Consider the following 15,233-nt stretch of genomic DNA (forward strand, 5'->3'; position numbering starts at 1 on the left):
CGCTAGCTTACCGTTAATTACCGAAATTATAAGCAATTTAATTTTATCGATTTTTGTCGGTAACTCCAAAAATGTGTTAGAGAATCGCACTACAGTACTGTGAAATGTTAAAAATGTTTTCCAAAAATAAAGCGATTCACATAATTTTTGCAACAAAATTTTATTAGGCAGGTATTAGTAAACGCATTATTACAAAAATACATTAAAAACTCACAACTTTTTACTTAATTTTTTTTTTATTTTTATGTTTTCAATTACAACATCTTTTTTGACAGCTTGCAATACATCAGCTGGGCTGATGCGGGTACCTTGTATGATTGTGCCATGCTCCATTTCCATTCGTAAAAAATCACATTTTCTATTCAACGCCAACGTATGTTGGGGTCGGCTTTAAAAGTAGATTCAAGTGTAGCGTAGACAAAAAGAAAAGCAATGCAAAAATAACAGTAGTATGAGCTTAAACAATTTACAATACACTAAGACCTCGCTTTGCGTCGTTTCAGTTTGCGTTGTTTTCGAAGTTGCGTCGTTGCTTAGTTAATACCAATTTTCACTCTGCGTCGTTCGATTTTCGACGTTGTGTTGTTGCGTGGGTAGGCAATTTTTACCCTGTTGTCGGCGGTATCCAACCTAGTACAGTTTATTATATCAGGAAGCATGATCCAAACGAAGGATCAATGCAACACTCACCAACGTAGTTCATTTTATTAATTAAAATGGGTGGTTGATTCTGCCGCAACAAATTTTTTTTTTAAGAAATTTGATGTGTCCGCACATCATGCGATCCTCAAAAAAGACTAAAGTAGAGAAGAAGGAAGTGTTGCCATGTCAACACAAAAAAATCGGAGGGGTATGTTCAGTCGGGAGTTACCTTATCAATCAACTATGCAAAAAGTAGCCATTTCGGTATAATGGTTTTTGTTTTTGGCAAATTATTGGAAAATTGGAGGAAAATGGTGGAAATGCCCTGCGGTATAAAAGGAAAATTCCGAAGATTTGGAGGGTCTATTTGTCTATTGACCGCATAACATACAGGTTACCTGCTATAACTACATTTTTAGCCCAAAAAAAAACAGTGGTAATAATTCGACAAGTGTTGAACGTTTTGTTACTTTTATTTCTTTTTGTTTGTTTGTGGAGACAAATACTTAAAGTGAGTGTGTGGTACATAACAACGATATCAAAGATTAAAATGTGTGGTCTTATATAGGTTTCCCGGTATTTTATTGTGTCAAAACGGAAACCAATTTTGGGAATTGTGCCACAAAAATATTTCTTTTGGTCTTTCTGCCGGCTGGAGAGCGTTCAGATTTGGTGTTCCCACTACCAGCCACGGCCAAATCCAACGATTTATTCGACCATTTTTCTGGACAAGTCGTGAAGTGGGTGTAGCAGAGTATTTGGTCGGTTCCTCCTTGATGGATGGACAAGGTCCGAAAAGAGGTATTTGGCCAGAAAACGGGAATTTTGCCATTCGCTACAGGAAGTCCCAGGTAACCTTTGTATGTGAGAATTTGATGTGTGATCCACTCTGAGTTGCGGTTTCCTGCAAGAAATAAGAAAGGCAGATAAATTAATTATTTAACAATATATCCATATTTGAAATCATAAAAAAATCCAATTTGAAATAATTGTCGCCACAGATATTTTGGCTCTGTTGGCTAACAAAAAGGAAAAGAATATTCAATAGAAATCCGCTAAGAGTCATAAAGGTTAAAACTATCACTTTTATGCCAGTAATTTATAACCATATTATTTTATAAGTATTATGAAAGACTAGTAATATTAATTGTTGTGTTGTTTTGTGAGTGTCCTATATTGTATTACACATTTGTAAGAGATTTTAACGCCAGTGTCTTATTAACTGAATTTCATCAAGTTTTTCAAGGGGATATAGAGTAGTTTTTTTGTGCGTGAGGCCAAATTGGCGAATTAGACTGTCTTAAGCGAGCTCACTTAGGATAGGGATATAAATTAATAAGTGGTCAGAAGACAGAACATATGCTCTAAATTCCTGTAGATAAAGCGACGATCATTTTTGATATTTTTTTACGATTTTTGGCTGGTGTTAGATTTTCAAGTAATAGTCTAAAACGTCAGACAAAAAAACAAAATACTTAGTTTTAAGGTTCTTTATAAAAATAAATGTAAAATGTGTTGATTTCTAGCGAAAATATTTAATATGTTTTAATTGTTCGTCAAAAAGGGGGAATACGTAAGGTGATGAGGTGAGTGTGTGTGTTTGTGGGGTTTCCGATAAAATTTATGTATGGAGGAGATTTGGAAACCATGGTTGGGTGGGCGGATGTGGAGGGGGAGTAACATCGTTACCCTCTTGTCAAGGCAGGTGTTTGTGTGTGTAGTGTTGTTGTGCATGTAGAGTTCAAATTCGTGTTCGCCCTGTGGGCTAGAGATGTTGGACGGGTTGAGGACCATAGACCCGAGACCGCTAGCTGCCGGAAGGTCCCCTCTAGCGCCGACTAACAGGGAGTCGTAACAGATGGCGCCCAAACGGAAAAAAGGTTCATATAATGAACAAAGAAAATTGAAAAAGTGCAATACCATCCAAGCACGAAAACAATAGACCATAGGGATTTTAATAGATATGAGTGCTATCGCGATATCCATCAACCTGAACGATATTGATTCGTGTTTTCTGTGGAAAACATTTTAAGTGCAATATTAGTTTTAGGTATATAGGATATTTAGGATAGTACTTCCATTTACATGTAGGTCAGTGCAATAGCTTGTTCGTCTTGTGTGTAACAATGTTTGTATTGTGAAAGACCTGTTTTGTTTTGTCTTTTTTGTTAGTGTAGATTAAATAGCGAGATTTTCGAGACGAGGGACTGTGCAATAGTCACCAGGATCTGGAGAATCGGGTGTTAGTTGACAATCCTATCGGTGAGAGCGTTTTCGAAAAAAAAGAAGAAAATAGCCACCGAGACAAACTCGAAAACAGAAATTTTTAAACCTTTTTGTATTATCATGTATTTGTTAGCTTGCCTTGATAACCGAAAGGACATATCCATTATAAATTAAAATAAAAAAACACACACCTCATGAAACCCCATCTTGTGTAAAACCCCTAAAATGTGTTATTTGTTCGTTTATAAATTTGGTTGCACGTTGTATGTTTACGTACTATTTATGATTTATTATATTTTATTTTTTATGATTTTTATTTATTTTTTTATATACTTTTATTATTTTTTTTTTATTTGACTTCTTTTGATTAAAATTTTCCTTTTGATTTAACTTCCGTTGATTTATTTTTTTTTTATATAAAATTTTTGAGGCTCTAGACACCAAGTTCTTGTCAGATACGAAGGTTTTTGCGAATGACAGAAGAGTATCCTTTTGAGACAGTACGTCGAAGTAAGCGGAACCGAACAGCATCCTTCGATGCAAGTAGGATTTTTGTCCAAACAAAACCCAAATATAGGAAAAAGAATAATAAGGGCAGGATGGTGAACCAACCTCTGGGAATGGACGCGTCCATAGTAGACATGTCCCAAACTATCAACTCCAATTCGAATCAATATGCCAACGTAACTCCTAATACAAATGGTCAAAATTTTGCGAGCAATATACCATTAATGAATGTTAATCAGGTAGCTCAGAATATAGCAAGTAAAGATCCTACGCCTTCCAATGACAACCAAAACATAAGGCAAATGGTTGATGAAAGCATCAACAATGCGTCACTGAATCTTAGGCCGTTAGTACAGGAGTGCATTGGGGATGAAATGAGGAAAGTTTATGATGCGATAGGGAAGTTAGGAGATATGGTTAAGAATTTGTCAGGGGCAAAGAACATTCCTCAAAATCCTCTACCGAGTATTCCATTCAACTTCAACACACCACCACCAACAATAGATCCAAATAGACCCCCAGATAGGCCACAATCAATGCCAACTAATCACGGTCCAAATTTTGATAGGTCAAGTAAAGTGGAGAAGTTTAAATTGAAATTCGATGGTGGGCATTCTGGGATGTCTGTTGAAGACTTCGTCTTTCGTTTAGAATACTTAAAAGAACAATATAAGGTTTCATGGGAAGAAATATACGCCGAGTTTCAGTCATTGCTATCTGGAGGAGCTTATGAATGGTTCTGGCTCCAGATCAAAACTAACGTTGTAAAAGACTGGCCTTCTTTGAAAGACGCTTTGTTTAGCAGGTACTGCAACACTAGGTCTAACTTTGAAGTTATGAGCGAGTTAGTAGAGAGAAAGCTCAAGCCAGGCGAAGACATTGATAACTTTTTCCAATCCATAAACACTATAAGGTCGAAATTAGTTCAACCCATAAGTGAAAGAGAATTTATTCAAATTATCAAGAATAATTTGAAAGGTGAGATATTTAGAATGGTCTATCCAATGTCCATCTCTTCTATTGAACATTTGAGGATGGAGTGTATTCGGGCTGAAAAGGCATGTTCAAAACGAGATGTCAGGCAGATACCACCACCCACTAATCGCAACATTAGGGTTCACGAAATAGCTAACGAACTTTACGACTATCACGAGTTAGAAGAAGTACCAGAAGTAGCTGAGGTTTCTACAGGGCCGGTTTGTTGGAACTGCCGCAAACCGGGGCACCGTTTCATGGATTGCCTATCGACACAAAGGACACTGTTCTGTTACCGATGTGGTCATCCAAAAACAGTAGCCCCTTTGTGTCCAAAATGTAATCCGGAAAACTCTCGAAGGAACATGACGATGGCGGGAAAGTCATGTTCAGCAAACCAACCCGTACAGTCCAACCAACAACGTCAACAATAGAAGATTCAAATTACGCTTCTATACGACATTACCTACCAATCGAAGTTAGAAAAGCCAATTATGAGATTGTAAGGAAAAGGATACTTGAGATAGAAGAGGTCGACCAAACAGAAACCGAAAAGGAAACAGAATGTCAGAAAGGCAAAAAACTTTACAAGAATCCCAAAAGGTACGAACGACTTTTGAAGTTGAGAGAAAGAAGAAAGGAAAATAAACTCGCTAGAAGGATGTTGATAGAATCAGTGAGAAGATACAACGAAACTTCTGACCCTCGACCATATGCAACAATAAACGTAAAAGGCAAAGAATTAAAAGGCTTGCTCGATTCGGGAGCCACCGTTTCTGTACTGGGAAAAGGATGCCGAGAGTTGTTAGAGGAATTGGAGATAGGACCCGAATCTCATTATACTAACGTCAGAACAGCATCTGGGCAATTGCACAGAATTTTAGGCAAGATAAGAATAAAAGTGAAATATAAAGATTATGAAAAGGAAATAGCTTTTTACTTGTGTCCTGATCTGGAACAACCAGTCTATTTAGGAATCGATTTTTGGAAAGCGTTTAAATTGGCTCCAGATATAATCGAAGTACAGGAAATAGACATTGAGAAGATACAATCCAAATTCGCTGGTGATTCAGAGGGGAAGAAGGAAATGCATGTCCTAGAACCGGATCAAATGAAAAAATTGCAAAAGGTTGTGGAATCATTTCCCTCCTTTGAAAAATTGGGGCTTGGTCACACAAACATAGAAAAACATACCATCAAATTGGTCGATGGGACAAATCCTATTAAAGATAGACACTATCCCATTTCACCTGCAGTGCAGCAGATAGTATACGAGGAAGTGGACAGAATGCTAGAATTAAAAGTCATTGAAGAGAGTGAAAGCGCCTGGAATAATAGGACAACGATAGTTCGCAAGCCAGGGAAAAATAGATTCTGTCTGGATGCCCGAAAGTTGAACGCGGTGACAATAAAAGATGCTTACCCGCTTCAAAATATTGACGGCATTCTGAGCAGAATCGACCAAACGGTATATATCAGCAGCGTTGACTTAAAACATGCATTCTGGCAGATAGAGTTGGACGAAGAGTCAAGGCCCTATACGGCGTTTACTGTACCTGGTCGTCCACTCTATCAGTTCAGAATGATGCCGTTTGGTCTGTGTAACGCTGCACAGCGCCTCTGCCGCCTTATGGATAAGGTGATCCCTGCACGCCTAAAATCGAATGTATTTATTTACTTAGATGATCTCTTGGTGATCTCTGAAGATTTCGAGACCCATTTAAAACTTTTGAGCGAAGTGGCAGACTGCTTAAAGCGCGCTAATCTGACCATCGGGTTGAAAAAAAGCATGTTCTGTTTCAAGGAACTCAAGTATCTGGGATTTATCATAGGAGGGGGAGTTCTAAAGACCGACCCAGAAAAAGTGTTAGCCATTAAAAATCTCAAAGTACCAAAAAGCCCGAGGGACGTCCGCAGCTTTTTGGGAACGGCCGGTTGGTATCGCCGATTCATTAAGAACTTTGCTAACATCTCAGCCCCTCTGACAGATACCCTAAAAAAAGGTCCCAAGTTTTCAATGACTAAAGAAGCTAAGGAGGCCTTCGAAAATCTAAAAATTGCATTAACCACAGCACCTGTTCTGACGCACCCAAACTTTTCGAAACCGTTTTATATTCAGTGCGATGCTTCAGAACATGGTATTGGAGCTGTCTTGTTTCAAAAGGGAGAAAGCGACGAGGAATGCCCTATAGCCTTTTACTCCCAGAAGCTAAATAGTTGCCAACGCAACTATAGTGTAACTGAGAAGGAATGCTTGGCGGCCGTTATGGCTGTGAAACGATTTAGACCCTATGTGGAGCTAATGAAGTTTACAGTCATAACGGACCATGCCAGCTTAAAGTGGCTGATGGGGGTAAGAGACTTAAGTGGTAGGCTCGCTCGCTGGTCTCTTATGTTGCAGGGATACAATTTCGACATAGAGCATAGGAAAGGCAAAGAGAATGTGGTGGCCGATATGCTTTCTCGTTTAGAGGTGGTAGAAGATATTGACGTGGTAGATGATCTCTTTGACTTTGAGACGGCAGAGTTCGAAAGTCAAGAGTATAAAGATTTATTAGAGCATATTGAAAAGAGCAAATCCAAACTGCCTGATATCAAAATAGAAAATGGACTGATATTTAAACGGACTAAAAGTGATGTGGATTCCGAATTGGAAGATGAGATGCCATATAAATTATGGATCCCTGAATCCTTAACACACCTTTTAATAGAAAAAGCTCACGATGAGTTAACAGCTGCCCATGGGGGTATTGCAAAAACTCTCCATCGTCTAAAAAAATTTTACTATTGGCCAAAAATGACCCTACAGGTGAAACGCTACATAAACAATTGCAAAACTTGTAAGGAGACTAAGCCCATAAATAAAAGTATGCAACCAACAATAGGGAACGAGGTTGTGACGGAACGACCGTTCCAAAAGCTCTACATGGATTTTTTGGGGAAGTACCCCAGATCTAAGAGCGGTAATGCATATATCTTTATAGTGGTTGACCACTTTTCCAAATTTGTTTTCTTAAAGGCTATGAAAGAGGCTACTTCATCCAATGTTATGCAGTTTCTAGTTGAGGAAATTTTCAGAAAATTCGGTGTTCCAGAAACCATACATACTGATAATGGGGCTCAGTTCACATCCAAAATATTTAAAGACATGATCGAACTTTATAAAATCAAGCATTTGCAAACCGCACCCTACTCACCGCAATCAAATGCATCAGAAAGGGTAAACCAATCTGTGCTAGCCGCAATTCGGGCATATTTGGAAGAGGATCATCGAGAATGGGACACATACTTGTCTGAAATAGAGTGCGCTCTGAGATCATCTATACATACAGCCACGGGAGTGACACCGTTTTTCGCCCTTTTCGGGTATGAAATGTATACGAATGGGACCGACTATAAGTTAGCTAGACAACTTAAATCCTTGTGCGACCACAGGATTAGCGAAATAAATCGAAAAGAAAAGTTGGAGCTAGTTCGAGAAAAGATTGCTAAAAACTTGCATGAAGCCTATGAAAGGAGTGCGAAGCGTTACAATCAGCGGGCACGTACTGTAAAATTTGTTCCAGGACAAGAGGTCTATAAAAGAAATCACATACTGAGCGATTTCGGAAAGAATATTAATGCAAAATTTTGCAGAAAGTATGTCAAATGTAGAATAGTGAGACCCATTGGTAATAACATTTACGAAATCGAAGACCTGCAAGGTAATCCTCTAGGCACTTGCCATATTAAAGATTTAAAAATGTAACACCAGACTGTGAGGTTATCGGATAAAGACAAAGTTGGAACATTTGTAGGTAGTTGTGAAGTCTAGCAAGGCTACAGCCAGGACCGTGTAGCTAAACCAAACCACTGAAATGGCTCCAACATATGTAGCGAAGAGGAACCAGTGCCACGCGTACTGAGGGAGACCAAAGTGGCCGGTGCAAAAGCTAGATTCCAACTACCTAATAGTTCTAACTATTGGCAATAATAAAGATAACATTTCACAAATCATGATGTACGAACATTATGTAGGGTTTTGGGGTTTTCACCAAAAAAGTGGGGAGTATTAATCACCATAAATAACCCGAAAATCAATTGGCCAACGAAGGTATTATTCATCTCTTTTCATACCACTTTTAAACATGGTCATAATTGTTTAACTATAAGTTAATATATCCTATCCAAAACGTGGTTATGATTTTGCACAAGCATAATTATTTTATTTTTTTGTACCTTTCCACGAAGCGAGGGGAATGGTCATATAATAAATGATCGCACAATTGCCATCAATACCTTATTATGTGTGTTCGTTTACTCAAAATTTGTACTAATTGTTACTGGATGTTGTTCGTTTACTCTACAGTACAATCCAAAATACCTTAGCCGATTGCAAGAAGTTACTGAGCTTGTACAAATTTGCGCAAATTGTTGAGTAAACGAACACACCCATTGATTGTCGGTAGTACACAGCCCTTCTAAGGATGATCCTTTAGCATATGCATATTTAAAGTCTACACTTACCAGTTTATTTATTTCGACACAAAAGTGCAGTTTTAGTGCCCCTTTAAAATCATTTTTTGTGTACGAGCAAATTTGTCTATTGACAAAAACAGTTTGAATATCCCACCCAAGGCGAATTTACCAAGGTGATCCAAAAGGCGAATTCAAACCGAAGTCTTCATTTTCTGTCAAGCATTTTTCCGCGAAATATCCACAAAAGGTCGAAGAAAATGGTAAAATGTTCTTCGCGAATTTTTTTTATAAAGATTTGGTAAACATATGTTCTCTATAAAAACGAAATATATGTTATTAATTTTTGAAAAAAAAAATATGTTTTGACAGCCAGTGAAGACATCAGTTGGCGTGATTGTATCACCGTCTTTCTTGCACAATGTTCCCACCCATCATGAAAATATAATTATTGCATCCGTCATACCCAAGGCAAATTTATATGATGTGGAAGTGGCAATCAGCTGTATTTGTACTCGTTATGTAAATTTGGTTTTTAAAATGTAGTAGGGTCTACCCATGAAATTTGAAACGTTGAAATGTGCTATCACAGAATACTTCTTTTTATCCAAAACCTGTAATAAAACGAAACTACGACAGTTCGGAATTCATTTGATTCAAATTTGTTATAAGGATTGTCAAAATGTATTTATGTTTTCCTGAGAAAAAATTTTGGAACGACCTTAATATTCAATATTTTCGGTGACAAATAGTTTTCAATAAAAACAATGTGGTTTGGGAAAATTTGTTAGCTGTTGTAACTAATGCATTTATCTTATACAAATTTGCTTTGGTCAATGTCTTTATACACATATAACCTACACTTAACAATCTTCATAGACCGATTTCAAGTTCAAACCCCAACTTTCTCGGACTGCGATCAATAATAAATAAGTCGATGGGCCATTATTATATGTGTGCTTTTACCTTGGATGGATCTGAAAACGCAGAATAAGCCAATTTGGAGACATTAAAAATCTAGTTTGCACATTGAAAGCTAATGCCAAGATTGTCCTCCTTGGGATTGTATCGTCGCTTTTAACTTTAACTTAATCAGAACACTAAAAAAAATTGTGTTCGGAAAATCCAAACTGGGATAAAGGAAGACATATAATAATGAACACATAACTTTATCATACGTAACCATTTTGTATGGCCCAACCATTTTCAATAAAAAAACATTCATTTTTATTCACACACACACACAATCTGGGATGAACGTACCTGGAAAATGTCCAGCCTAATGGGATGTCCTTGTAGTGAGTGGTGGGTTCCTATGTAAAATGTCCATCCGCACTTTCCCGGAACATGGGCCACACAGGTATGCGACTAGTGAAGCTGCCATTCAATAGACACTACTGCCCGCATCTAAAAATAAAAAGGGTAACCATCGTAGTGATCCGAACGACACCAATGTTGATTAAAATTATACTTGCAAAAACGAAATAATTTTTTGTTGATGACTACAAAGAGCCCTGTATATGGGGAGCAGGTAGTTTAAGACTTTACTACGGCCTACTTAAATCATATACACCCATAGACGAAATTCCATCATTCATAAACATAGTGTGGAAGTATTTTAAACAAGCCACACTATGGTTTAATCCATTGTTGTCCTTAAATTGGGCAAATGATGGTGATACGATTTTTGCACTTTTTGCCCATTAGGAACTAAATTGTCTTTTAAGCACAAGACACAATACAATCACCCCATTCAATTTCCAAAATCCACTAAAGTATATGCCGGTCGGAAGCTCCCCAACAATCAGCCATATGAATGTACCTACAAAAAGAAGCAGAAATGAATAAAAGAGGGAAGTGGAAAGAATTTTACCAAGATACGCACAAAGGGTTCTAGAACAATTCCATTTATGTAGAAACACAATGACTTTCGGGCGGAACTGAAACAAATGAAAGAAAACTTTGTAATTGTTACCTCAATGGAAATCAAATATTAAAATATACACCTACTGTTGAGCAAACATTTTTTTACACCCAATGTTTTGTGTGTTTACATTCCTCGATGGAGAATTTGTAAATGCTTCTTCTTGTTAGACCTCCTTATGAATGAGACATTCAGGGTGAATGGCGCGTGAAGGATGCTGCCAGATGGCGTAGTAAATATGGTGGATAGCATACATTGAAACATTCAACTAGTGAAGATTCTGTCGACGCTAACGGCGACTGCTCGGCTTTACTAGTTGCTCTACGTTCATGTATATGTGTGAGTACATCCAAATGCATGAATGACGCTGAAATGTGCCGCTAGTTCTTAAAAACCACATGGATCAACCAATATGAAAACTTACCAGAAACTGATTAAATATGCCCGGCTTGGAATCTCCAGGGTGTGGGAGTTCCCCACGTTTGGAAAAAGAAGACCACACGCACATCGCCCTTTGCAAATTCCAAATTTCGCTCAGCAATGGGCGAAGTTTTGTTGCGTGGGTAGGCAATTTTTACCCTGTTGTCGGCGGTATCCAACCTAGTACAGTTTATTATATCAGGAAGCATGATCCAAACGAAGGATCAATGCAACACTCACCAACGTAGTTCATTTTATTAATTAAAATGGGTGGTTGATTCTGCCGCAACAAATTTTTTTTTTAAGAAATTTGATGTGTCCGCACATCATGCGATCCTCAAAAAAGACTAAAGTAGAGAAGAAGGAAGTGTTGCCATGTCAACACAAAAAAATCGGAGGGGTATGTTCAGTCGGGAGTTACCTTATCAATCAACTATGCAAAAAGTAGCCATTTCGGTATAATGGTTTTTGTTTTTGGCAAATTATTGGAAAATTGGAGGAAAATGGTGGAAATGCCCTGCGGTATAAAAGGAAAATTCCGAAGATTTGGAGGGTCTATTTGTCTATTGACCGCATAACATACAGGTTACCTGCTATAACTACATTTTTAGCCCAAAAAAAAACAGTGGTAATAATTCGACAAGTGTTGAACGTTTTGTTACTTTTATTTCTTTTTGTTTGTTTGTGGAGACAAATACTTAAAGTGAGTGTGTGGTACATAACAACGATATCAAAGATTAAAATGTGTGGTCTTATATAGGTTTCCCGGTATTTTATTGTGTCAAAACGGAAACCAATTTTGGGAATTGTGCCACAAAAATATTTCTTTTGGTCTTTCTGCCGGCTGGAGAGCGTTCAGATTTGGTGTTCCCACTACCAGCCACGGCCAAATCCAACGATTTATTCGACCATTTTTCTGGACAAGTCGTGAAGTGGGTGTAGCAGAGTATTTGGTCGGTTCCTCCTTGATGGATGGACAAGGTCCGAAAAGAGGTATTTGGCCAGAAAACGGGAATTTTGCCATTCGCTACAGGAAGTCCCAGGTAACCTTTGTATGTGAGAATTTGATGTGTGATCCACTCTGAGTTGCGGTTTCCTGCAAGAAATAAGAAAGGCAGATAAATTAATTATTTAACAATATATCCATATTTGAAATCATAAAAAAATCCAATTTGAAATAATTGTCGCCACAGATATTTTGGCTCTGTTGGCTAACAAAAAGGAAAAGAATATTCAATAGAAATCCGCTAAGAGTCATAAAGGTTAAAACTATCACTTTTATGCCAGTAATTTATAACCATATTATTTTATAAGTATTATGAAAGACTAGTAATATTAATTGTTGTGTTGTTTTGTGAGTGTCCTATATTGTATTACACATTTGTAAGAGATTTTAACGCCAGTGTCTTATTAACTGAATTTCATCAAGTTTTTCAAGGGGATATAGAGTAGTTTTTTTGTGCGTGAGGCCAAATTGGCGAATTAGACTGTCTTAAGCGAGCTCACTTAGGATAGGGATATAAATTAATAAGTGGTCAGAAGACAGAACATATGCTCTAAATTCCTGTAGATAAAGCGACGATCATTTTTGATATTTTTTTACGATTTTTGGCTGGTGTTAGATTTTCAAGTAATAGTCTAAAACGTCAGACAAAAAAACAAAATACTTAGTTTTAAGGTTCTTTATAAAAATAAATGTAAAATGTGTTGATTTCTAGCGAAAATATTTAATATGTTTTAATTGTTCGTCAAAAAGGGGGAATACGTAAGGTGATGAGGTGAGTGTGTGTGTTTGTGGGGTTTCCGATAAAATTTATGTATGGAGGAGATTTGGAAACCATGGTTGGGTGGGCGGATGTGGAGGGGGAGTAACATCGTTACCCTCTTGTCAAGGCAGGTGTTTGTGTGTGTAGTGTTGTTGTGCATGTAGAGTTCAAATTCGTGTTCGCCCTGTGGGCTAGAGATGTTGGACGGGTTGAGGACCATAGACCCGAGACCGCTAGCTGCCGGAAGGTCCCCTCTAGCGCCGACTAACAGGGAGTCGTAACAGTGTTGTTTAAAATTTTGAGTGTCTAATTTTTTATACCCTCCACCAAAATTTGGAGGGTATACAACATTTGTTTTTTCGATTGTAACGCATTGAAATAACCATTTATGACCGTACAAAGTAGGTACATATATACATATATTCTTGGTCAGCGTAAAATTCTAAGTTGATTTAGCCATGTCCGTCCGTTTGTTGTAATCACGCTATCTTCGAATGATTTGAGATAGAGGACTGTAATGGGCTACATCAGTCCACGTTTTAGTAAAGCCCCCATATAACGGTACCGCCCAATTTCAGTTGTTTTTACCTTTTTAGCGACATTTTCAGAGCGAATTAGCTTAATATGCCATTTAGTGTTTCCAGTGATGTTTAAACTTGACATGTGTCCACGTTTTGTTATAGCCCTCAAAAAGCAATACCGCCCGGGCATTTTGACTACTTTAGCTACATTTTCTGGCCGAATTAGACCAAAATAGCTATCATTTGGCGTTTAGGGTTCCTAGTGTTTAAGTAATTTCTCCACCTAAAATTGTGGGCATAAGAAAAAATAGTGTTGTTCTAGCCTGGAACCTATCTCCGAACTTAACATGGTTTTCCATAGAAAATTTTAATTCGCTTTGCGTCGTTTCACTTTGAGCGTGTTTTTTTTTTTGGAACGTATCTACGACGCAAAGCGAGGTCTTGGTGTACTTGAAATAACATGTAAACAATTAAACCGCATTTACACCAAAGGCGTTTTAATAAAAGGTGTCATTTACGCTGTCAATTTCAAAGAACATGTCCGGGTCCACACTAGAGTAATTTCATTGAAAAAATTCATAAAATTATGCGTTTCTAGATCGAGTCCCCTAGTAAAGTAAAGTCAAGAAATTGCTGTAGTGGGGAATTCGATCTAACTTCGTCTTTTATTCATCTACCAGAAATGACACAAAATTTACTCAAACGTTGGATGTGTTTACAGCTTAAGAGTAATTTCACTGAAATTTTGACATGAAAGTAAAGAAAATGTAAGTCTCGGCCCACACTAGAGTGATTTCATTGAAAAATTAAATGAAACTATGCGTCACTACATTGTAGAGTAATATAATGAAATTGCTTTAGTGAGGAACTCAATCTAAGAATGCCAAATTTCATGAATTTTGTTTAATGAAATCACTCTAGTGTGGACCGGGACTAAAATAAAACGGTCTGTCTGTTTCATACGAATATTGCAAGAAAGCAAAATTGCATAACACATGAAAGAGTATACACTAGTTTCATAAAATTATATGTTTTCCGCAAAAATTCAAAATTTCATTGAAATTACTCTAGCGTGGACCGGGACTTTACTGAACAATTTGGTTATCGAACAGCATTCAGCGGCAAAAACAGCTGATCTTCATACCAGTTGTCAAAATGAATTATTGTGAATAAAATCACATACGAATGTAAACATGCAATTCACAGTAATGCATTATTGTGAGCCAATTTGACGTTTTGCATGATTTGGTGTAACACCTTGTTCCACCATAGACCTATTTTTTGTTGATTTCAAATCATGGTACAAATACACAGGTAGCCGCATCGGCAATTGTTGGCAACATAAGATGTCAAAATTTGACATCAATTCATTGCAATTGACACAATATGTTACCATCAGCTGGCATGATAATGCTACCTGTATTATTGTACCATGTTTCAAACATATCACAATAATCAAGGTAGATGCATATTGGCAGCTGACCGAACATGAACTTTCAAAAAAATTGTTGTAAATTGACTAAAGCGTCGCGTAACGCCTTGAAAACAATAACCACATGAAAAAAGTGTAAGTGATTCCATGTTTGTTCTTGAAGTTTTCATCGGGTGGTTGTAACGCGACGTTCCACGGACCGCATGTGCCGGGGCCTTAAGTAGTTAAAAATATGCAAGAATATAGAACTTTATTGGTTTATTGTATTATATTTTAAAATTGCGGTGCACGCAGAATTGGCAGGCCAAAGAATAGATGGCGCAAACAAGTGGATGATGAGATGAAAAGGCGCGGTATTCCAGAGT

The 15,233-nt window shown here is 37.4% G+C and overlaps 1 protein-coding gene and 2 long non-coding RNA genes across 5 annotated transcripts in view; 1 reads left to right on the top strand and 2 right to left on the bottom strand.

Moving 5' to 3' along the window:
• The window catches only part of Mapmodulin (acidic leucine-rich nuclear phosphoprotein 32 mapmodulin), a 48,860-nt gene extending 34,061 nt beyond the window's left edge, over window positions 1–14,799 (bottom strand). Inside the window, exon 1 of one of the 2 annotated variants that reach the window (XM_073956104.1) lies at window positions 14,747–14,799. In XM_073956104.1, the coding sequence (XP_073812205.1) occupies window positions 14,747–14,799 (53 nt within the window). The remainder of the gene's footprint in view (window positions 1–14,746) is intronic. The other variant, XM_073956107.1, reaches the window with a different exon arrangement.
• On the bottom strand, window positions 1,086–11,523 carry LOC141406106 (uncharacterized). 2 transcript variants are annotated; one of them, XR_012413318.1, is made up of 6 exons: window positions 11,154–11,523; window positions 10,812–11,096; window positions 10,691–10,745; window positions 10,277–10,627; window positions 10,069–10,212; window positions 1,086–1,546 (listed from the first exon to the last, which is right to left on the bottom strand). It is a non-coding gene; the product is annotated as an uncharacterized lncRNA (long non-coding RNA). The 2 variants fall into 2 exon arrangements; XR_012413317.1 differs by having other exon boundaries at window positions 10,816–11,096; window positions 11,154–11,517.
• Window positions 11,538–12,873, top strand: LOC141406107 (uncharacterized). The gene is made up of 2 exons (XR_012413319.1): window positions 11,538–11,852; window positions 11,910–12,873. It is a non-coding gene; the product is annotated as an uncharacterized lncRNA (long non-coding RNA).
• Window positions 14,800–15,233: the final 434 nt, after the last annotated feature.

This window comes from Musca autumnalis, unplaced genomic scaffold (assembly GCF_047663935.1).
Source record: "Musca autumnalis isolate F117 unplaced genomic scaffold, ASM4766393v1 scaffold_5, whole genome shotgun sequence".
Classification (NCBI taxonomy): domain Eukaryota; kingdom Metazoa; phylum Arthropoda; class Insecta; order Diptera; family Muscidae; genus Musca; species Musca autumnalis.